Raw genomic sequence first — 25,403 nt, 5'->3', positions numbered from 1 at the left:
TTCCTAATAGACAGGAATTCTAATTCCTAACAGAGGCCTGAGTGAGCTGGACAATATTCAGAGCATTTCTCAGGACATGGACCAATATAAGCTTTCCCTGCAGGACCTCCAGAGCACAACATTTGCATCCTCTTCTGCTTGGGAGCCTCAGGGGAAACTCAGGAGTTGTAATTTTCCTCTCCCTATATTTTTCATTTTTAGAAGGATGCAACCACCTGGGTGGATCAGTGGGCTAAGCATCTGCCTTTGGCTCAGATCATGATCCTAGGGTGCTGGGATTAAGCCCTGTATCAGGTTCCCAGCTCAGCTGGGGGTCTGCTTCCCTCTGTCCCTCTGCCCCCCCACCCTGTTCATACTCTCTCTCAAATAATAAGTAAATAAAATCTTAGAAAAAAATAAAAGAATGCAACCATAAGCTGTTTTCCTCTTATTTACTTAACAAGTGTTCTTGGGATCCCTGGGTGGCACAGCGGTTTGGCGCCTGCCTTTGGCCCGGGGCGCGATCCTGGAGACCCGGTATCGAATCCCACGTCGGGCTCCCTGCATGGAGCCTGCTTCTCCCTCTGCCTGTGTCTCTGCCTCTCTGTCTCTCTCTGTGTGGCTATCATGAATAAATAAATAAAATCTTTAAAAAAAAAAAAAGTGTTCTCTTTTGTTTTCATTTCTTGAAAACAGCAGGGGGAAAAAAACACCTAATTAAGATTAAGATGTTCTCCATTGAGATGCTAATCAGCTAAATAAAAAGAATCTCTTACCACCTGCACAACCATTTATACTGATTAGCTTTCAGTATACTGTTTTTTGTATATTGATTTCACATTATTTCATAGACAAATTCTGTTTAGAAGAATCTCTGTTTATTTGTTCATAAAACCATTTGGTCTGTCATATTTATGGCAAATATCTTAATACTATTTAGGTGTTTTTTCCCCTATTCTATTTCCAGGAAATAAAAACAAAAAACAGTATTTTTCAAAAATGAGAAGAGACAATTTCTTTGCTTTTTGGTGTTGTAAAGTTTTTGAACCATAGAAATTTAATTTTTCCACATAATCAAATAGCTGTTTGTTCATTGTGCTTCCTCCCACTCCCTAGTTAGGAATTCCTTCTATAACCTATGACCACACAGGCACTCATCTATATTGTCTACATTTTTATGTTTTTCTATATTTAATTATTATTACATCAAATGGTGTGATGAGACTTTATCTTTTTTCAAATACTTAAAGAAATGTCCTAGTATGATTTTGTGAGTAATCATCTTTTCTTCCAGTGACTTGAGATGCGATATTTTTCACATACTAAATTCTTATCTCAGTACCTATTCTAGGACTTTCTATTTGATTACACTGTCATGTCCAACCATTTTGTCAATATCATATTGTTTTAATTATTTTAGCTTTATTAGTTTTAAAATCTATTACACCAAAGTCATCCTTATTACTCTTACATTTTAAATTTTTTTAATTTAAATTATTTTTTAATTTTTTAACTTTTATTAAAGGTTTTATTCATTTATTCATGTGACACACACACACACACACACACACACACACACAGAGATAGAGAGGCAGAGACACAGGCAGAAGGAGAAGCAGGCTCCATGCAGGGAGCCCGATGCAGGACTAGAGCCCGGGTCTCCAGATCACGTCGTGGGCTGAAGGCGGCGCTAAACCGCTGAGCACCCCCCCCCCCCCCCCCGGCTCCCCCCCCCGCCGCGCCCCGGGCTGTCCAAATGTTTTTACTTTTAAAGATTTATTTTTTTTGAGAGAGAAAGAGAGAGCAGTGTGAGGGGGTGGGGGGAGAGGGAGAGACAGACTCCTCAAGCAAATTCTCCCACTGAGCAAAGAGCATTGACACAGGGATCATGACGTGAGCTGAAATTGAAATCAAGACTCAGCCCCTTCACTGACTGAGCCACCCAGGCACCCCATTACTCTCCTTTTTTAATAAAGATTTTCTTGGTAAGCCTCACTTCGATAAACTTTGCCAAAATCCAAATGCAAGTCCTATCAGGAGTTTGAATTTGGATTCAGAATATACATTAATATGAGAATAACCAATGTATTCATAACAGTCTTCCCATCAAAGAACATGGTATATTTCTTTTTGTATTAAAAAAATTTTTTTACATCCTATCTTTCATAATATTCTACTTTCCTTCACATAGGGTCCACCTATTTCTTTTCCGTGAAGATTTCCTTTTTTATTTTTTCCCTTAGAGAACTGACTCTGGGATTTATTTATCAACTTTATAACTTTTGTTTTCCAAAGCATCACTTAGATTTTAATTTTTATCATTTTCTCTTTTGCTTTATGTTTTATAGTCTTTTCTTCCAACTTCTTGCACTGAATATTCTCTTGACCTATTTCCTTATTAAATAATAAAATCACCTAAGGCTATACATTTTACTCTGAGTATAGCTTCAACTGCACATAAATTTTAAAAAGCACACTTCTAATTTTAAATTTTCTTCTAACTAGTCTATATAGTGGTATATAGACTTTCTTTTTTTTTTTTTTTTTTTTTTTTTAGTTTTGCTTTTCTATCTGACTCTATCTTTACTTGGGAGATTACATTCTTATTTCCAAATGTCTGGACAGTTTTAATTAAGTTTTTGGTTATTAGCTTCTATTTCATTATATTCTGGAAAAGAGATTTATATAGTTTCTTTTTTTAAGATTTTATTTATTCATGAGAGACACACAGAGAGAGGCAGAGACATAGGCAGAGGGAGAAGCAGGCTCCCTACAGGGAGCCCAATGAGAGACTCAATCCCTGGACCCCAGGATCATGACCTGAGCCAAAGGCAGATGCTTAACCACTGAGCCACCCAGGTACCTCTATATAGTTTCTTATTTGGGGAATTTATTGAATTTTTTTTGATAGAGTGGTATGTGGTCAATAGATTAGATTATCAAATGCATCACTGAAATTCTCCATACCCCTATTTATTTTTTTATCTTTATGTGGCTAAAGCTAAGAGGTATGTATTAAAGTCTCCAAATGAGAATTTTCTGTCAACTCTTCCTCCTTGATAGTTCTTTCTGTTAGGACTTAATTATACACTTTTCTCTGTATCACAGATAAAGGGCTCATTGGTCTGTGGCATTTAGGACTGTCATTTCCTACCAGCACATTGTTTAAGCCACACCTTGCCCTGTGATGAACCCCAGGGCTGACAGGACACTTTCACATCCAACATCTCACTTGGTCTTCACAGTAACCCATTAGACAAGACAATTACTGTCATCATCACTGTTTTACAAAAAATGAAAACTGAAAGTTAATGACTTCCCCAAAGTCCTAACCCACAAACTTATCTTAAAACTTGTAGTTTGGTGCTTTTGTTATCATCCCACTCTGCTTAATCCTAGATCTGTCTCCTTAGCTGGACCACAAATTCTGGAAGCCTGGACCAATCCATGCCTGTTTCCTCCACAGCACTGATGCATCAGCCGTCTTCAGGCTACATTGACTGCCTGCCCACCCACTGCTTGTCTGCTGTCCCCTCTGACATTTGCCTTCCCTGTTTATTCTATGAGGGGGTATGGAGTCTTGGGTCCGAAAAAGGTAAAACTAACAGGACATAGAAAGATTTACCGATGTGCAGCGAACAACTGTGATTGAAAGAGGGTCTTCAGCTTCCCTGAAAAAAAACAAAACAAAACAAAACAGAATAAAGATAACATTTCATCACTTTGGATGATGTGTGTGTGTGTGGGGGGGTCAAGGTCAAAAAGAGCAGCAGAATTACAAAGCAGCCTCTTTTGCTTCAGCTTCTTTGGCTCAGCAACATTGAGAAAGACGTAGAGGAAAGCAGTGTTCTGCAGAGGAGCTGACACTGTCCTAGAGTGCCCCTCCCACCTTGAGAGAATCTTCAGATCCCCGCCTCTACCATCTAATCTATACCTCCAGGCACTTAAGTCACTTAGATTTAATTTAGTCTTTATGATGGGGAACTCATGCAGTTGGCATGACCACTAGCTAGGTTAATGTCCAAAAAAAAATTCTTTAAGAGAAAACACAGTAATAACACAGATAACTTACATTGCTGTTTCAGACAACTGAGGCTAAACATTTCACTAAATTGAATAAATGAATATAGATAACATTTATCAGGTAAAAACCAACCAGTTTGTGTATCAAGATACTAGATATTTCTGTCTTGTTATTATCTTTTAGATTCCCAAAGTGATAAAAATCAAACAGATGTCTGCCAAACTTCCATTTTGTATTAGAGAACAGAACTGAAAAATCAATCTATATTTCCTTTTTCTTTGCCCTTGCTACATTGAGAAGCTGTCTGCAAATAATTTCATTTGACTTCTTGCAATATGAACATTTAGGCCGATTGCTGCTGGTGTGTTGCTTCCTCAAATGGAAAAAAAAATCAACTTGTGGTTTCTAAGTGTCTGGGGATTGCCTCTTTTCCATTTTGTATAAGAACAGGCCTTTCCTAAGATAATCTACAACAAACCAAGCTCTAAATGCTCTCAAAAGAACATTTAGGTCCCACAATATCTGGAGGGATTAGAAAGGTTTTGTTGCACCATGTTTTGCTTGGACTTAGCCCTTTATAGGCGGCAATGGCACCGGAACTAAGCTAAAACATAAAAAACAAAAAAACGGCCCTCTCATATGCAGTGTAGGATAGAGACCACAGCACATGGCACACAACAAGTAGCATCCCAGCTAAGAAGTCCTCAATGGCTTGACCTTCCAGACGGAGACTAACACCTGAATTTGCTGTGTGGGCATGCGACACCCTTCACCATGTGGGCCTCACTTCCCAGAACGTCACCTCTAGTCATCTGGTGCTTCAGGCAAGCTGAGCCCTCAGCATCTCCCCATACCCCACCTGGTAATTCCTGCTTAGCACTTCTTCACCTGGATTTTCTACCTTTGTGCACCAAATTCGTCCCAGCACTAAAAGTACAGTTGAAGTGCTTCTGGACTCCTCTGTTTTGTCAAACCCAACTGCCTCACAAGTTGGAGGAATTTGTAGCATTTATAGCCCCTTTTGTCTGCTCCTCTTAATGCATGGTCTGCCCTCAACCTCACAGGGATGTGCATAGGTCACTTCTGCTCAACCAGCCTGAAGGTGTGTGGAGAATGCAGTCCCTCTGCCCCACAGAGCTTCTTGCCCATTGAAGGTGCTCAGTAAGCAGGTTGGGTTCAGTGTTACCCAAACACCCAAATTCCAGTGTACTGCTTTTAAGTTGAGAATAATTTTTGCATATTAGAGTTTGATCTCGCCTGTCAGAAATACTAGTATCACTGAAAACCTAAAATTAATTTGCTGGCATTGATTATCTTTGAGAAAATCACACAATAATCAGGAAAGCAAACATCATGATTTCCACCGCCATTACTTCATTTCGTAGAAATGAAATGACCAAGTCCCATCCCAGCTGTCCCACCCACTCAACTTATTCTCCAGCAATCCAGAAGCAATACTGGGCTTGGTTGAAAGGATTCTGTTCTCCACACGTTGATGGAGTCTCTGTAAATCTTAAACTGGGTGTATGTATCTCCCTGCAGTGAGACTGTGTACCTCCTGAGGGTGAAGACTGCCTCCTCCTGCATTTTCATTTTGTCATACTCTTTGTTAGTTACCTATTATTCAGTGTGTACTGTCCATGAGATGCTCTCAGAAATGAAAACCAACCCCAAATCACTTACAAAAAAGGCATAATAAGCATCTTCAAGTTGGTTTTCCTGTAACTCTAAGTTCTCATTTCTCTTTATTTATATAAAAGTCATCAAAACAGTGTTGAGTGACCAATGTGGAAGACAAAGTCTGTTAGGTTAGAGTGAGTCTGTTAGCCCTCTTCACACCTACCTGCCTATCCATTGACATTCCTGTCTTAAAACCAGGGTCAATAACTGTTGGTGCTAACTCTCTTGGCTCATGGTCACTGTGTGCCAGCTCCTAGGAAGATCACAGTCTAGACAGAAAACGAGGTGCTTACACAGGTCACAATGCCACCAGGGAGAAGTTGGCTGCTGCCATATCAATGAAACTACATATCTGCCCAGCAGGCTGTGTATGCAAGGGCATTTAAGAGCTATCAGAAGAGTTGAAGAAAGAGCTAACAGATTCAGCATCAGTTTAGTCCAATCTTTGGCATATGTTACAACAATCCTAGAAATCCTTACCAGGTAAAGCCCCTGTATTATTCATAACTACAACCCCTGCAGTACCCAGTCCAGTGTCTAGCATAACAGGAGGTTGAGAAATATAGCACCCTAGTGCCTCTTCATCCCTTCTCTAGGTAGATGAAAGAAAACACACAGTGACCAAGATGGAATTCTCAAATTCCACGTTAAAGGAGCCTGGACCCTACCTACTAAAACCACAGGAGATCAATTATGTCATTCCTGTCACCCGTCTTTGCTCTGTGATAATCTGTGTGACTCTTCAGATAATGGAAGCAATTTAGTACCTCAGTATATTGACTGCTCGTTCACAGGAAAGGCTTTCCGCAGGCTCGTCATTCATTTGGAGGATCTGATCACCAGGAAAAAGCTTGCCGTGAGCAGAGCCTCCTGTTGGACAAAGAAGAAGTAATTGGTCTTCAGGCCAGGAGGACCCAGACCTCATGGGTCACAGCAGCATAACTGAATGGCAGGTTGATTCAGTCCCCAGGGCAGTAGCTCACCCCCCTCTTCACTCCCCTGGCCAGCCTGGGGCTCCCGTGGATCTATTTCCTGTTTACAAAACATGGATAATGTACCTACTATCCATCACCCTCAGAGGATATTAGGAGACTGTCCTAGGGAAGAAAATTAGTGGAAATCCCCTGAATCAAAAGACCTGGCCAGTGAATCTACTACATTCATCTCTAAAGAACTGTGTGTGTGTGTGTGTGTGCGTGTGTGTAAATTGAAATTAGTTTTTAACTAGTTCCAGATCTAACATCAATACATAGCTGATGTATGAAAACAAACACTAGACATTTCCAGCCTGCTCTTCTTCACCCTGATAGAGCCTGTATTTTACAAAGACTCAAGTGAAAACAAATCAATAATTTCTATTACTCGCTGGCCAGAAACTTTCCCCAGCGTGGAGCATGTAGGGTTTCAGAGAGGAGGGCCAGCTGATCCAAATACTGTCACTGCCCTGAGACTGGCCAGGGAGCCATGGGTGGGCAAAAGCCTGGTTGAGGCTAGCAGGAGCCTGGGGTTCAGATCGGCAAGTGCACTTGGGGCTTCCTCCCTCTCTGCACCAAAGGAAGGTACAAAGCTCTAGACAGAATTAGGTCAGAATTAGATATGCCCTATCTAACCTCCTGGGATGGCATTTTCAAAATTATATTCTAGGACAGAGAGATGGGAAGAGATCCAGGGCTGTTTCTCCCCACCCTGAGAGGCCAAAATCCTTTCTTGTTTCCCAGTCAGCCCCTACCTGCTGTGACGGCCACCACTGTGAGGGGAAGGCTCTCAGAAATGTGAAATCCATAGTCCTGGAGGAGGGCATCTTTGTCTATTTTTACTGTGTGTTTCACAGGGGTGATGGTCTGGATTGGAATCCCTGCGGGCCCATCAGCTGCAGCAACTTTAGCCCTGGAAGAGAAGAAGTAATATAAAAAAGAAACAGAGGAGATTCTAGGTAATGGTCACAAACCAGGACAGCCCTAGGCATCCTGGTGGAGAAAGATGCAGAGCAGAGCACAGCTCAACTCTCCTCTTGACAGAGATAAGGCACAAATACCAGTAGATTAAAACATCCAGTAGAATGTAGCACCATGATAGAAAACAGAAGTATTGAAGTGCTATGGGCACTCAGAGAAGGGGGAGAGCAGTTCTAAGTTTGTGGGGTAGGGGATAAGGAATCAAGGAAAACATTCGCTACCTGGAAGAGGGGGCATTTGAGCTGCACCTTGAGAGATATCGAGGGCATATCTATACATCCCAGATCCAGGCATACAGAAGATATTCACCAGCCACTACTGAATGGATGGATGCATGGATGCATGGATGCATGGGTGCATGGATGAACAGCCAGCCATCAGGCAGGAGGCAGTGCTTCAGCAGAGGTACAGAAGAGGAAAAACAGGGACCATAAACAGGAACGAGGAATGTATCAGTTTGGATGCATAATGCTAATTCCATAGATGGATTGTTTCTTTGGTGATTTTTTTTCTTTTTTGCTTTAAGATGAATTTCACTTCCATTTCAACTTGGTAACTGTGAGGATTCCAATATGAAATCCCAGATAGTGAAGGTTCTCTCTATAATGATCTTTAAAAACATACATGTTCCCTATAAATCTAAAAGCAGGTAGGTTGAAAGTTGTATTTTCTCTCTCTCAAAACTACAATGCCAGTCATGAGCTATTTTCTCATTTGTCTGTAGCAAATGATTTTTCCCTCCTACAAGTCAGTGGTCCTTTCTGAGAAAGGTCAAATGGGGATGGGATGTGGTGTTTATTGTCATAATAAATAACAGACTGTGGAGGAATAACAGCACCCACGGGGCTCTGCATTTAAGCCCTATCATTTATTCTCATCCATTTAACAAATACTGTCAGGAACTCTGCCTAATGCAACAGGACCTCACTTATCTGAAAATCACCTGTCATTGATAATGACCTCCAATTTCAACAAGAATTGGGAAAGATAAAAAACTGCTCCATGGAGTCCAAATGCATGTGACAAACTCAAGTACAAAACCTCATGTACATTATCCATCAAGGAGTTCCTCACACCTCAGCTTAGAGCTGATGTAGGCTATTTGAACAGATGATGATCTGACTCCCCAGCTCAGAAGCAAAGAGGATTTCATCTATGCAAGCACATGCGTCATACTAAGAAGCGTCAGCAAATAGACCTCCTGAGAGGAAAGAAACAGAAAACTGAAAATGTGTAGTGAAAAAAGCTCATAGCCATTACTGATTTAAAAAAAAACACAAAACTTTAAAGCTATAAAAGGGCCTTTCCAAATAATAATATCCTATACCAAGTGTTAAAAATCACATTTACACTCTTTAAAAAAAAAAAAAACAACAACAGGAAAGATACTCTAGACACTACTTCTATTGAATATAGAGAAAATGCACATAATAGTTATCAGAGAAGGAAAAACAGTAAGACACATAATAAACACAGGAAATGGAAAAGTACCACTTGTTTTTAAATAAATGATGATATTACAACTAGAAAATGATCAACAAAGAGGCCTGCTGGTGCTAAAAAAGTAAGGTTAGTGGAGTTGCAGTATACAAACAAAAAACACAGCCTCAAAAAGTACTCGGTAACTCACTGAAACAGATTAGTTGAATGTGTATTAGGTGCTAGGCATTCTTTTTTCTTTTTAAGAATTTATTTATTTATTTAAAAGATTTTATTTATTTACTTGAGAGAGAGAGAGAGAGAGTGCGCGCACACAAGCAGGGGGAAGCAGCAGGCAGAGGGAGAGGGAGAAACAGATTCTCCACTGAGCAGAGAAACTGATACAGGGCTTGATCCTAGGACCCTGGGATCATGACCTGAGGTGAAGGCAGATGCTCAACTGACTAAGCCACTCAGGCACCCCTAAGATTTTATTTTTAAGTAATCTCTACACCCAACATAGAGCTTGAACCCACAATTCCAAGATCAAGAGTTGCATACTCCACTGACAGCCAGCCAGACACACCTAGGTGCTAAGTATTCTTAATAAGATGACGCACTCACTCTTTCTCTCAAAAATAAATAAACAAATCTTTAAAAGGGGGTGCCTAGGTGTCACAGTCAGTTGAATGTCTGACTCTTGGTTTCAACTCAGGGTGTTGTGAGATCCAGCCCTGCACTGGGCTCCACACTCAGTGTAGAGTCTGCTTGAGATTCTTTCCCCCTCTCCCTCTGCCCCCTTCTACTCATATGTGAGCTCTCTCTCTCTCTCTCAAATAAGTAAGTAAATAAATCTTAATGAATTGATGCAATAAAGGAATAACAAGTAATTGGGCTAAAGTTATGTTGGATTCCTGATTGGGAAAGACCAAATCTTAAAAAATAAAAATATAGAGTTCTAATCAAAAATATAGATTTAATACGTCAGTCAAAAATTCTTCCAGAATTTAAAAAAAACTTGATAAATTGAAGACAGCAATAGTAGCAGTAACAATGAGAATAATCATAAATAACATTTATTAAGCAATAACTATGTATTAGGGAGTGACCCAACTTATTTTCATAGTTCATTCACTTAACCCTCCTAACAAACTTATGAGGGAGATACAATGATTATCCCTATTTTATAGATAAGGATACTGAATCTTCCTTCAAGGGACTTTTGCTTAAAATCATGCAGCTGGAAATGGGCCCCTTTCTTCAAAGTTTCTGTGGCACAGCTTCTCAGACAGTGCTGGCCAAGTGGAATTTAATGCAAGCCACATATGTAAATGTGAGTTTTCTAACAGCCACATGAGAGAAGGAAAAAGAAACAGGTGAAATTAACTTTTACAATATATTTTTTAAATTTAATTTACAATATATTTTTATTTAATTCAATATATCCAAAATGCTATCATTTCATCATGTAGCCAATTAAAAAATTGGTATTTTGCACTCTTTTTTATATTAAGTCCTCAAAATCCAGTGTGATCTAAATCATATTTAGAGAACATTCAGTTTGGACACTATATTTTCACCAGAAATACTCAGACTTCATAAAATTTACAGCTTAAAAGTAAATTTTCATGCCCGAGTTATTCCAAACATACCTAAAATTTTCCAATAACTGAATTACCAGCCTTTGAATTTAAATTAATACATTTAAATAAAATGAAATATTCAGTCCCTTAATAACATATAAATAAATGCATATAACTTTTAAAACTTAGATAACAGGATAGGGGCACCTTGATGGCTCAGTCGGTTAAGCATCTGACTTTGGCTCAGGTCGAGATTTCAGGGTTCTGGGATCAAGTTCCGCATTGGGGGAGGGGGCGGTTTCCCACTCAGCAGGGAGTCTGCTTGTCTCTCTCTCTCTCAAGGAAAAAAGTAAGCCATAAAAGCTTATAATTTCTCCCTCATACACACAAAAATTAACTCCTGATGGATCATAGACCTCAATGTAAGAGCTAACATTATACTACTCTTAAGAGAAAATAAGGAGTAAATCTTTGTGACCTTGATATGATACCAAAAGCACAAGTAGTAACAAAAACACAGATACATTGAACTTCATCAAAATTAAAAATTCTTATGCTTCAAAGGACACAATTAAGGGGCACCTGGGTGACTCAGTCAGTTGAGCATCCAATTCTTGATTTTGGCTTAGCTCATGATCTTGGGATGCTGAAATCCAGTCCCATATCCAGCTCAGAGCTCAGGGCTGAGTCTGCTTGTGAATCTCTCTCTCCCTTTCTCTCTGCCCTTCCCCTGGCTCATGCTCTCTTTGTCTCTTTCTATCAACTCAATCAATCAATCAATCAATATTATTTTTTTAAGATTTTATTTATTCATGAAAGGCAGAGAGAGAGAGAGAGAGAGAGAGAGAGAGGCAGAGACACAGGCAGAGGGAGAAGCAGGCTCCCTGCAGGGAGCCCGATGTGGGACTCAATCCCAGGACTCCAGGATCATGCCCTGGGCCAAAGGCAGGTGCTAAACCGCTCAGCCACCCAGGGATCCCTAAATCTTTAAAAAAGGGATACAATTAAGAAAGTGAAAAACCCACAGAATGGGAAAAAAACATTTGTAAATCATGTATCTGATAACTGGAGCTAGAATATAAAGAATTCTTTTTTTTTTAAATTTTTATTTATTTATGATAGTCACACACACACACAGAGAGAGAGAGAGAGAGAGAGGCAGAGACATAGGCAGAGGGAGAAGCAGGCTCCATGCACCAGGAGCCCGATGTGGGATTCGATCTCGGGTCTCCAGGATCGCGCCCTGGGCCAAAGGCAGGCGCTAAACCCCTGCGCCACCCAGGGATCCCTAAAGAATTCTTATAAAAGAAAAATACCTCAATTAAAAAGTGGGCAAACATTTATGTGGACATTTCTACAATGAAGATACACCAACAACCAGTAAGTACATGAGAAGATGCTCAACATCATTAGCCATTATGAAAATGCAAATCAAAACCACAATGAGATACCACTTTATACCTACTGGGATGACCACAATCAGAAAGATAGGTCAAGCATTGACAACTATGTGGAGAAAAAGCAACCTTGATACCACCTGGCAGTTCCTCAAAAGACTAAATGCTAAATACCATATGACCCAGCAATGCCATTTCTACATATATCCCTAAGAGAAATGAAAACATATGTCCACATAAACTCACACACAAATGTTCATAGCAACAATATTCATAATAGCCCCAAAGTGGAAACAGCTCAGATGTACATCAACTGATGAAATGACGGGATCCCTGGGTGGTGTAGCTGTTTGGCGCCTGCCTTTGGCCCAGGGCACGATCCTGGAGACCCGGGATCGAATCCAACATCAGGCTCCCGGTGCATGGAGCCTGCTTCTCCCTCTGCCTATGTCTCTGCCTCTCTCTCTCTCTCTGTGTGACTATCATAAATAAATAAAAAATTTAAAAAAACAACTGATGAAATGACAAAGAAAATATTTCACTGCAGAATATTATTCGGCAATGAAAAGGAATGAAATATGAATGCATGGCTATAATATGGATACACTTGGAACACATTCTGCTAAGTGAAAAAAGCCAGCCACAAAAAAACACATACCATGTGACTCCACTTATGGGATATGTTCAGAAGAGGCAAATCTATAGAGACAAAGTAGTGGTTGCCTACGGCTGAAAGCAAGAGAATTCTGGAAAGAAATGGGGAATGACTGCCAATAGATATGGAGTTTTTTTAGGGTGAAAAAAATCTTCCAAAATGGATCGTGAGTACACTAAAAACCAATGATTGTATGCTTTAAGTAAGTGAGTTGTATGGTATGTAAATTGTATCTCAGTAAAACTGTTGAAAATAAGGTAAATCAGTTTAGTTTTTAAAAAGATTTTATTTATTTGAGAGAGAGAAAGTAAGACCATGAGCAGGGGGAGGGGCAGAGGCAGAGGGAGAGACAAGTAGACTCCTTGTTGAGCTTGGAGCCTGACACAAGGCATGATCCCAGGACCCCAACATCATGACCTGAGCCAAAGTCCAATGCTTAACCGACTTAGCCATCCAGGCGCCCCAAGATAAATCAGTTTAAAAAAATAAAATTCTGGGGGGAAAATGTTGTGATACAAATATATAAAAAATGGGCATAAATACATGGAGTAAAATACCGATTTTCACATGCTCAAAGCAAGTGAACTGACAACTTGCACATGAAGAAATAAAGCTGGTAAATAACATGAAAAATGTTATTAAAGAAGTACAATTGAAAGGGCTACAGAGTGCTATTACATGTCAAGTAAAGCACCAAATATAAATAAAAATATTAAAGCCCAATATGTGCGGGCCCTGGGATTTAAGGCTGACCTATCAATTGGCTATTCAATCTCTCTAGAAAATAATCAGGGAAATTGTAACATGAATTTAAAATGTGATCATTTTCTTTGACCTTCTGCTACTATTCAGACCGCCATTTCTCAAAGTGATAACCCCAAACAAAAACACAAATTATCTTACTAGATTATGAGTTCCTAAAAGACAAGGGTAGTATCTATTTATCTCTGTGTTCCCCAGGCCTGGCAAAGTCCTAGAATAGAATATGAACTCAAAATACCCTGCTTCTTAAATATTCAAAAATATTTATCACAACTTCATTTAGAATAGTGAAAAAAACTCAAAATAACTCAACAGAAGATGGACTTAGTAAAGAATTACTCCAAGACTCTACATCAATGAAATATCACAAGCCTCAGAACTTTAGACATACATGGAGACATAGCTTAGAACATACCCACTCAGAGCATCCTCTAAACTACAGTTCAGATTTACTTCCTAAGAAGAGCTTGGATTATTCTAGACCTAAATTCTCTGAGTGCTGAGTGAAGATCCTTTGCCCACAAGGAAGCATTTGTACTTATTAGATGAATGAATACCTGAGCAAAATACTGTATATAGAAATCATGAAACAAAACAGTACCTCAAATGATTGGCAAAGGTAAAAATGTATATATAACCATTAAAAAATAGCAGACAACTTGAATGGAAGTAACAAGAGTTCAATATTTGTCATTTTCCTTTGTTTGCTTAATTGGCTACACAGCTCAGCCCTATGAGGAATTAGGACTCATCTTCTCCATGTCCCAGAGCTCAGCAAATGGTATCATGAAAACTCCTGGGAATCATCCTTGATTATACCCCACTCTCATCCCTACTATCTGATCAGTCACAACACCAAAAGATCTCTAAAAATGTCCATTTCTATCTCCTCAGCCACCATTCAATTTCAGGTCTCCATTACCTGTCCTGCAGACAGCTTTCTCCAATAGTCTCTAAACTGGTCTCTTCATTTTTCACTTCTGTTTCTCCTGAATGCTTCTCCATCCAATACCCATATTGATTTTATAAATGCAACCTTGCTCAGATGTCTTCCTTGACGAAATGACCTCATCCAAAACCCCTTATATGGCTTAATACAGCTCCTGCCCACCACCCTAGCCTTGACCAACAAGCCATTCATTCTCCGATATTCTTGTTCCAGTCAAAGGAGTCTCCTTTGAGTTCCTCAAATACACTGGCCTTTGCACAAGCTCTTCCCTTTACCTAGAATCCTCCCCCAGCCCCATAACCCCTGATAGCACACACTCTCCAGAAATTTACCCAACATGCCCAACCCCTACTCTATCCTCTGGTTTGGGCAGAAATATCTCCTGTTGAACACACCCACAGAACATGTACATCTCTTTTAAAAATATAAATAATATTTGCAATGACCAATGTGAAGTCTCTTGTCCTCTCTAGACTATATAATTTGTGAGGCAAAAACCATGTCTTTTTTGTCCCATGTGCTAAATTCAAAGCTAGGCATAGAGTAAGGGTTATTAATGTATGGAGAATAAAAGAAAAAAAACAAACCATACTGCACAGTTAAAATAGAATCCATTTTGATGTTTTTCAAATGTGTAGTCTTTAGTTATCTGACTTTTCCCTTTGGAAGGGTACATTCCTCAACAATAGTAGACAAACAAGGCTCCACTGTGTTGACTTATCTCTGCACAGTGTCAGTGGCTTTGGCCCAAAGTCTGCATTTGACATTTTCCCCAAAGGCCATGTTTCAGCTTTTGTTTGGAAAGGGATTGTTTGAGAACATGACCAAACTGTGGCTTCTCATCACAAAGAGTGTTTAATATTTGACAGGGAGCTGAAGGAAATGCTCTCTGCTGCAAAATTTGATTTAAGATGCTCTGAAGCATCTTATAAATATCGAACTGAGCACTGATAATCCAAAAACCTATGTCTGGTTCCTTTGTAACAGCTTCAAACCATAAATCTGAGATCATTCTGATGATTTTACATTGAAACAGAATAAGACCTGAGGGCACACTAGTGGAATTCCTGTCCGATAAATGAATCTAGCCTACAGTAGGACTAGAAAAAAAATTACATTTACCATGAAAGTAGTCTCAAATAGACAAATTCTATATTTCATGGGTTATTAGTTCACACCGAACTGATCAACACTGAAAACGAAAAAATACCACATGGAAATAGATTATGCTTCCGATATTCTGTGGCTTTTTATCTGTTCTCTAATAGATCAGAAAATATATTTTATTCTATCCTGTAACAACAAAGAATTCATTTTTGAGGGCCAGCAGGATGTGGAGAAACTATTTTGAATCAATGTTTAAACACTGTATTAGATGTTCAGCTTGAGTGATTTTAAAAGCTAAAGTCTGGTATAAGCTGAATTTTTAATCTAAAGTTTATTTAAAGAAAGCAGAAATAGAGGGAGCAGTCCATACCAGAAAGAAATGTAGCATGTAGTCATAATCATAGGACTATGCTTATGACAGTTTCTAGGGACTATGCAACGAAGAGACTGTGAATATTGTGTCATAGGGTGAAGGCCTACAGTTGAGAGAAGCAATTATTCTATTATTACTTTAAAAAGGAGATTCAGAAGATGACGGCAATTCTGAAAATGCAGTGCAAGAGCCTTCCAGCCTGTTCTCAGATCTTCCCACTTTTGCTCATAGGTCAAGAAGCAAAAATTGATACCTGAAGTGGTCTTTCTACATCATAGGAATATCAAAAAGGCCAAATAAGGCCATCCCTATAATTAGTAAATAGTCTTTTTATGGTTGTAGTGAAAAAGTACATTTGGAAAACATGTAAAACAAACAGGGAGGGCTTCTGACATTGAGATGCCACAATACACATGCAGTGCACACAGGTAGGTGTGTGCACATGTGCTTGTGTATGTGCGTGGATGTGTGCACATGTCTGCAACGTGTGCATGTGTGTTCATTAATATTAAGATTCAAGGTAAGTTGAGAAATCTTTCTTAAGCCTTGAGGATAGAACCAAGCACCAAGCTGCATTAACCTCTTCATGTTTCTTAAATCTTGCTCTATAAAACTAATACTTCTAGATGAAGCATAAGAGAATTCAGTAAATCTTATGCTGGGTTGTTTTTTTATTAGGATTTTATTTATTTATTCATGAGACACACAGACAGAGGCAGAGACATAGGCAGAAGGATAAGCATGGTCCCCTCAGGGAGCCTGATGCAGGACTTGATTCTGGGACCCCAGGATCACACCCTGAGCTGAAGGCAGATGCTCAACCACTGAGCAACCCAGGCATCCCTGGGTTGTTTTAATAATATAGTAAAATTATTCTAAAGTTTATATGCAGAAATTGCAAGTAAGGGTAAAAAAATAGAAAATTTATTACAGGGGTGTGAAAACAAGCAGATCAATGCTTCAGAATAGTTAGCCTAGAAAGAGATCCAATTTCCGACTCACAGAAGAATTTCATAATGATAAAAAAAGGAGTCATAAATCATTGAAGAAAGGAAAGATCACTCACAGTCAATGGTGATGGAAATAACTACTTACTGTTTTGGGAAAAATCAAGCCAGTTCTTTATCTCATAGCCTATACTAAAACTCCAAATTAAAGAACTAAATGTAAGATATTTTTAAGCTATTAAATTAAATGGGAAATTAATTAATTATGGGATGAAGATTTTCTAAGCTTAGAAGGAATCAAATAAATCATCAAGAAAATAACATTTAACTACATAAAAGCCAAAACTTTCATAGGAGGGAAAAAATGGTATAATTAAGTGGAAAAGTATACAATTATCTAAATCTTCCTTATGTTATTATTTCTATAGCTATCCAGAGCTATTAAAAAGATGACAATTGGGCAGCCCCGGTGGCCTGGCAATTTGATGCCACCTTCGGCCTGGGGTGTGATCCTGGAAACCGGGGATCGAGTCCCACATTAGGCTCCCTGCATGGAGCCTGCTTCTCCCTCTGCCTGTCTCTCTCTCTCTATGTCTGTCATTAAAAAAAAAAAAAAAGATGACAATTTAGTTCAATGCAAAATGCTTAAAAAATAGGTAATGATGTAATGTCACTATGTTGCAGCTCTTAAGTAGATTTTATTGATTATTATTTTTTAAAGACTTATTGATTTATTCATGAGAGACAGAGAGAGACAGAGAGAGAGAGGCAGAGACATAGGCAGAGGGAGAAGCAGGCTCCCCAGAGGGAGTCCAGTGAGGGACTCGATCCCAGATTCTGGGATCATGCTCTGAGCCTAAGGCAGACGCTCACCACTGAGCCACTCAGGCATCCCTTTATTGCATTATTTATACAGAAATTCAAAACACGTTACAGTGACCATTTAATGGGTTAGGTATTTGGAAAAGAGCAATGACACTATACATGCTATTTTTATGTTGGAATATGAACATAGGTAGTGACAGTAGTCATCTTCACCACATCTGCATGATTTTGCACTCTTATAAGTTTCATTAGGCTTGTACCTATCCGAGCATGTGCACTTCATTCTGAGCACCACTGTCTGAATTTGACTGATTATAATAATAACCATCCACTGAAACTTAATTGAAATTTAAGAAATCCAAAGCAACTTTGAAAGTTGGCACAGGCATACCTCCAGAGAAAAACACCTGTTTTATGATGCATTACAAAGCTCTAATAGAACCCTAGGTCCTTAAAAGTTATCAATCTGTTCAGCAATATTTGGAAATGTAAATGGCTATTTTGACTAATTTGCTCCTAAACAATTAAATTAGAGTCAGAAATAAAGCTTAAATTTTATGGGGAAAAAATGGCAATTACCAGTAAAGGAAGTAAAAAGAGGCTGAAATGATTGGAAGTCTGGAAAAAAAAAATAACAGGATTGTTAAAAGGTGCATGTAAAATTATATGACTGCAGATGAACTTCTAGGTTTCTTTATTCTGGACTAGAAAAAAACATGTTAATGTACTTCTTTCTTTTCTTGCTCTGGCTGTCAAAACCTCAGATCCCCGTTAGTACTCAAATGTTAAATCCTACATCTAATAGGTTAACAATGTATAGCATTTCAGTTTATTTAAAATTTTCTACATGTTTTAAAACTATAAGCCATCAAAAATTTTCTTTGGAAGAAGGAAGGACCTAAAATTTTGTTTTTAAGATTTTTTTTTATTTGAGAAAGAACACAAGAGAGAGAACATGAGTAGGGGAGAGGGGCCGAGGGAGAAGCAGACTCCCCACTGAGTTCTGATGTGGGGCTCCATCCCAGGACCCTGGGATTATAACCTGAGCTTAAGGCAGAAGCTTAATTCTGAATCACCCAGGCATCCCTAAATGTATTTTAATAAATAATATAATTCCTCATTATGAAAGTCCTTAATCAATAAAAATCTATTGGACATCTATTAGATACCACATACTCTTCCAGGGCTGATGATACTTTGTGAAACAAAACAGTTGTGATCCTTGGTCTCATATGTGGAAGGTAAGTTGAAAGGAGAAAGGCCATATAATAAACAGGAGATGGAGGGTAGACAATAAACAAGTTATCAATGGATCTATTATTATAAGTGTTATGAGGGCTAATTATTCTGAAAGGAACAAAGAGGAGAACCTGCTATGCCAAGGAAGCAGGAAGAACAAAATGAGGTTGGAGAGCTAGGCTGGGGCCAGATCATAAAGGCACTGGTAGGCTGTGGCACAATGGCAGGTGCATGGAAGGTGAGTATGTGGGACACGAGTGGTGTGTATTGAAAAGTCCACACAGCTTCTTGGTAGAGAATAGGCTGGATCAGACAAAGAGTTAAGTGACCATGGCAGTGCCCCCAGAGACAGAGAGGTGGATAGACCTGAGATATGTTTGAAGGTGAATTGATAGCTGCTGATAAGGTGGGTGCAGAGTGTGAGTAAGAGAACAAGTCAGGATGACTTGTTCTTAAGCAGCTGGTGGTGGATGGTACCATTTGCTCCACTCTGGGAAATTGAATTATTTACCCCAAACTTAGCTGCTCAACTCTTGATCACTTTCAAGTCATCTGAGGACCCCAAGAACCCACCCTATATAAAGGTTGTGAGATTAGAAATGAGAAGCAATTTAGACAAGGCTAAATTGATCCTAGAAACACAGAAATGATGTCTTCCATGCATATTTCCAGGAACCTTTCCCTCTTTTGCTCCTCTTTCTCAAGCACTTGGAAAATATGACTGTCCAGACACATGGAAAGATGCTCAACATCATTAACCATCAGGAAAATGCAAATCAAAACCACAGTGAGATCCCACCTCGCTCACACTAGGAGGGCCACAACAGAAAAGAGAGATAAAAACAAGAATCGACAAGGATGTGGAGGCATGGCACCCTTGTACACTGCTGGTGCAAATGTAAAATGGTACAGCCACTTTGGAAAACAGTCTGGCAGTTCCTCGAGAGATTAAATATTGAATTACCATGTGACTCATCTATACTACTCCCAAGTATATACCCAAGAGAAATGAAAACATATGTTCAAACAAAAACTTGTACACACCTGTTCATAGGAGCATTATTCATAATAGCCCCAAAGTGGAAACAACCCAAGTGTATATTAATTGATGAACAGACAAGGAAAATATTTCATAATGGAATATTATTTGGTAATAAAAATGAAACACTGATCCATGCTATAACATGGATGAACCTTGACCACAGAAGGTGAAGTGAAAGAAGCCAGGCACAAAAGACCACATATTATATGATTCTGTTTATGTGAAATAACCAGAATAGGCAAATCTATGAAGATAGAAACTACATGAGTGGTTCCCTGGGGATGGGAGAAGGGCAAATGAGGAGTGACTGCTAATGGGTATGATGTTTCTTTCTGTGGTATTGAAAATGTTCTAAAATTGGATTGTGGTGATTGTTGTACAATCCTGTACATATACTAAATATATACTAAAAATCACTGACTTGTATATGTTTAGTGGATAAACTTCATGATATGTAAGTATATCTCAAATAAGATGTTGGATAAAACAACCTCCTACAGGTCAATGTCATCTTTTATTTACATTCCGTGGCAAAAGCAGGATATTACAGAGTACCAACATCAAATATTTAGGCAAAAGTTAAAGTTACACAGGTCTCTTTTCTGCAGGAATTCATAGAGCTAAAATGCACTGTGCAAAATGAAAGCAGAGGTGGGTAGGAGTGGAATATGGTCCGTGTCACTTCCAAACTTTAGTGGAATAGCATAAGACGGGACTAGGTTTTATAGAAGCCACTTTAGGAAGCAACGCACCTAGCAGTTTCCCCACTCACCATCAAGTACTACTTGACTACATGCAATCAATCTCCTGGAGCTCAATCACCTCTGGGTCATAGAGACGAAGCCAATACTGTCCCTGTGCTCAAAGCTTACTGTCCATGAGGAAAAAAAGAGATGTGCTCAAATAGGTTGAACACACCAGGTGGAGCATGATGCCGATGCTACCAGTCAAATACTATGGGGTCCCATGGGAATGGTCAAGTCTAGCTATGGTTTGGGGAACACTTCCTGGAAGATCGAGTATTTCAGCCAGATCTTGAGCAGCAGGTATGTTCCATATGCATGAAGTTGGGAGGAAAGGATCTGGCACAAGAGCTCTGATCTAAGGGATGAGAGGAGAAGAAGGGGTGCTTGGAGTAGGGAAACAATGAATAGTTCCTTTTAGCTGGAGTATGATGGAAGCCCAGCAGTAAGACAGACAGCTGTAAAGGACTAGGTCAATCATGGAAAGCATTGAATGCCAAACCAAAAATGTTTATCCTCTAAGAACAAGGAACTTATCAACAATTTCTGAACAGGGGATGGAGATGATCTTAAACGAGTCATTCTCTGAGCCTCAGGTATTTCAACTGTAACACAGGGCTAACCCTACCAGCTTTATCTCACTGCTGTGTGTGAGGATCTGAGCACTTGACTGCAGGGCAGCCCGGTCCTGAGCAAGGTTTATCGCTCAGCAGCACAACAGCTGTTTCCAGTTCCTTTGGAAGACTGTGAGTCTCAGAAACACCTGACACATGATATTTCATCTCTGTGGCAGGGCCAGATGGGAAATCTGAGATGGAAAATGAACACTTCGAAACAGAACATATTTTAAGTTCTCCTGTAGCAGTCAAATCAGATCTGTATTTGATTTCATTTTATTTTGTTTAGAATGAAATAGGGACTGCAAGGAAGGAACAGCTGCTGGAAACAAAGATGGGGAAAGAGTATAAATAGTAGACTGCCTGACCCTTGCATCAAGTACTAAGACAAGAGGTGTGTCTGTGAGACACAGCTTGAGTGAGTGTTTACAAGTGTATGAGTGAGTGTATATTCCAGAAAGCAGATGCACACATGAGTATGTATGAGTGTGTCTGTTTGTATAAGTTCATTTGTGTGCGAGTGTTTGTCTCTGGGAATGTGTGTATGAGTTTGGTGTGAGCGTACATTGTGGGTGTGTGTGGAGAGACAAAGAGGGAAGAGTTGGATGGGGGATAGACAGGCACTCCAGCAAAATTGCCAATCTCTTTATGCCTTCCTCACCGTATGGTGTAAGTACAAAGCAAACTGGAGATAGCAATCCCTGGTGTTGCAAAATCTCCTCCCACAGGGACACCAAATCTTTGACAGAAATCTCTGCTAGCCCAGGAGCCTTACCGGGCTGAGCTGTCCCGCGAACGTCGTAGCCATCTTGCCACCATTTGTTCTATTCTGTGTGCTTTCCGTGTCTGGAATAAACTGGTCTCCACCTCTTCCATTTACCTAAAAAGAAGAAGAGCTTTCTTAAGAAGCTAACCAAATATTTGGAAGAGGATTCTGACAAATCATTGTGATGTTTCCTGTATTTGCCCATTTAATGACATGCTGATCAAATAACTGGGGTTCTCTGTCTTTGAAATTAACATAAACAAGTCCTCAATGTTCCTGGAGTGAACAAGTTTATAGCAGCCCTCTGCTTAAGGAGTCCATGGTCTTGTGGGAAACACATTCACTTTTCACGTCTTAAAGAGTTAAAGATAAGGACTAGGGAATAAAATAGAGACGGTTTCTCAAACTGTGACTATGGCCTATCATAAGAAACACACCTTGCCACATGACACTGCCTGCTGCCCCCAACTACGCATGCATCCCTAGACAGCACAGCTTAGTTTTGCCTGCATTGGGAGTTGCATGTACATGGAAGCATTCTAATCACACTGTGCCTATTCTGCTGATTGTTGCTTCTTTTGCTGAATATTTTGAATTTTTGAATAGGATAATTTATTTGTAGAATTCAAACCCTAAACTGTACAAAGAAGATATACATTATTATGTTGTGCACTTAAAAACTTATTAAGAAGGCAGATTTCATGTTAAGTGTGTTCTTGCCAAAATAATTTTATTTATTTATTTAGAGATCTTATTTATTTGAGAGAAAGAGAGGGAGAGCACAGAGGGAGAGGGAGAACCAGATTCCCTGCTGAGTAGGGAGCCTGATGTGGGACTCAATCCCAGGACTTTGAAATCATTACCTGAGCTGAATCAGGAAAATGTTTAACCTACTGAGCCACCCACGCTTCCCAAAATAATTTTAAAAGGACAGTCAAAAGTCTCCCTTCTGTGCTGTTCCCATACAGCTAATTCCCACACTCATTCATAATCACTGCTCTCTTTTTTCTTTACAAAGTTTATATAAACAAATATAAACAAAGATTTCATTTGTCCTCCTCTTAATAACACAGAGGATAGTATATCATACACCTTGTTCTGCACTGTGCTTTCTTCTTTTTCTAAAAAAATTTATTTATTTATTCATTCAGAGAGAGAGAGAGAGAGAGAGAGAGAGAGAGAGAGACAGGCAGAGACACAGGCAGAGGGAGAAGCGGGCTCCATGCAGGGAGCCCGACATGGGACTCGACCCCGGGTCTCCAGGATCACGCTCCGGGCTGCAGGCAGCGCTAAACCGCTGCACCACCGGGGCTGCCCCAGTGTGCTTTCTTCTTAAAATATATATCCTTGGTATCTTTCCACATTGATACATAAAATGCTTCTTCATTCTTTTTGACAACCCCTAAGTATTATACTGTATGAATGTACTGTAATTTAAAAAGTAGTCCTCTCTTGATAGGCATTTGGATTACTGCCAATCATTTACTATTATAAATAATGATGTAATGGATTATGTTGCACATATATCATTTCTGCATGTATGTGATTATGTATCTGGATAAGTTCCCAAATTGAATCGCTAGGTCAAAAGTTATATGCATTTGTGCTTTGATAGGTATTGTCAAGTTACCAAGAAAACGACACACGTGCTTGAGATTAAAGTTTTATAAAACAGTATATATTTTTCTATTCTAATTTATTTCACTTTTTAAAATACTGGTTTCAATTCACCAAATTAATTTCACAACTCAGTAAATATCCACACAAAGTAAGATATGACATTAGGGGAAATAAAGATATGACATTGGGAAATAACTATGGATACAGAGAAAATAAAAATGAATTATAAGAGATTATATTGCTTAACACTACACAAATACATTTTAAAACCTTGATGACACAGTGGTTTGTAAAGAAAAGATAAATGATATGAGATAACCCTTTAAGACACAGAATCTAAAAATACAATTACCATAGAAGAGAAAGTTGATAAAGAGCCACCCCTACAAAAAAGTTTTAGGCATGGACAGATTCAAAGGTGAATCCTTACAAATCTATAAGATGTGCCTCACTCTGATAATTTTTTTATTTTAAATATAATCTTTTTATTTTGGAATAATTTTAGATGTATAAAACAGTTGCAGAGAAAATACAGGGAGTTCCCACATATCCTTCATTCAGCTTTCCCTAACATTAACATCTTACATAGTCGTTGTATCTTTATCAAAATTAACACTAGTCCAATATTAGCTAAACTCTAGACTTTATTCAGATTTCACCAGTTTTTCCATTAATGTTCCTTTTCTGTTCCAGGGTCCAATCCTGGATACCACATTACTTTTAACCAGCTTAGTTTATTTTTCCCCAAATGCTATTTTCACTATTCTAGAGCATAAACATGGAAAGTTCCCAAAATCTTTTTGAATAGCCAGTAGAACATTGATACTAATTCTGATAAAAACAGTACAATAAAATAAAAATACAATCTCTCTTGTGAATATCAAAGTAAATAAACAAAATGTTGCAAATAGAATCTATCAGCAATTAACAGAGTAATAGTGGGATCTGCCCAGGAGTGCACTAACCAGGGCATAAAAAAATGAAAGCAGGACACCCAACCTGACCTTGAAAGTGGGAGATTTACACTTTTCAGTTAAATGGCAGCCAAATACAAATTAATGGGCAAAAAACAAGCTACAAGCAAAAATAAATTCCATTTACATTCAAGGATGTGTCAGTCTGGCTTTCTTCTACAGTAGGGACATCAGACCTGAATGCTGTCTTCAGTTCTAGACAGTTCACTGTTTTAAAATTATAAATTTAGGGATCCCTGAGTGGCGCAGCGGTTTAGCGCCTGCCTTTGGCCCAGGGCGCGATCCTGGAGACCCGGGATCGAATCCCACGTCAGGCTCCCGGTGCATGGAGCCTGCTTCTCCCTCTGCCTGTGTCTCTGCCTCTCTCTCTCTCTCTCTGTGACTATCATAAATAAAAATTAAAAAAAAAAATAAAATTATAAATTTAATGCCTGATCATGCATTGAAATCTATTATTCAGTGAAACCCACACAACATACAAAGTTCCTTACAGATGAATATAAGATTTCTAATTAAACACAGTGAATTCAAACTATGTCTTAATTTTTCCTTTCCCAAACCTTATAAATTCCAGCAAAGGAATATAAAGGGGATTAAACCCATTGAATAAGGAAAAACAAAACAAGAGAGAAGATGATAGATGAGAGATGTAGACAATTTTGGGAAGATAGAAACTATTCAGAGAAGAGGAAACAGAAACCTATGTGCTTTTACAGAGGGGTTCTGATGAAAAATGAGCTGATTCTC

The 25,403-nt window shown here is 39.0% G+C and overlaps 1 protein-coding gene across 9 annotated transcripts in view; it reads right to left on the bottom strand.

Annotated features, from left to right (window-relative positions):
• The window catches only part of FRMPD1 (FERM and PDZ domain containing 1), a 150,279-nt gene that overhangs the window by 25,982 nt on the left and 98,894 nt on the right, over positions 1-25,403 (bottom strand). For 8 of the 9 annotated variants that reach the window (XM_038552855.1, XM_038552863.1, XM_038552858.1 and 5 more), the window contains 4 exons: positions 22,072-22,176; positions 7,413-7,570; positions 6,451-6,553; positions 3,605-3,650 (listed from right to left, as the gene is read on the bottom strand). In XM_038552855.1, coding sequence (XP_038408783.1) covers positions 3,605-3,650; positions 6,451-6,553; positions 7,413-7,570; positions 22,072-22,172 — 408 coding nt within the window. In that variant the 5' untranslated portion in view covers positions 22,173-22,176. Of the gene's footprint in view, positions 1-3,604; positions 3,651-6,450; positions 6,554-7,412; positions 7,571-22,071; positions 22,177-25,403 lie in introns of those variants that run through there. The other variant, XM_038552864.1, reaches the window with a different exon arrangement.

Source organism: Canis lupus, chromosome 11 (genome assembly GCF_011100685.1).
Source record: "Canis lupus familiaris isolate Mischka breed German Shepherd chromosome 11, alternate assembly UU_Cfam_GSD_1.0, whole genome shotgun sequence".
Classification (NCBI taxonomy): Eukaryota; Metazoa; Chordata; class Mammalia; order Carnivora; family Canidae; genus Canis; species Canis lupus.
The sequence above is the reverse complement of the archived record's forward strand: the minus strand, read 5'-3'. Positions and strand labels throughout refer to the sequence as shown.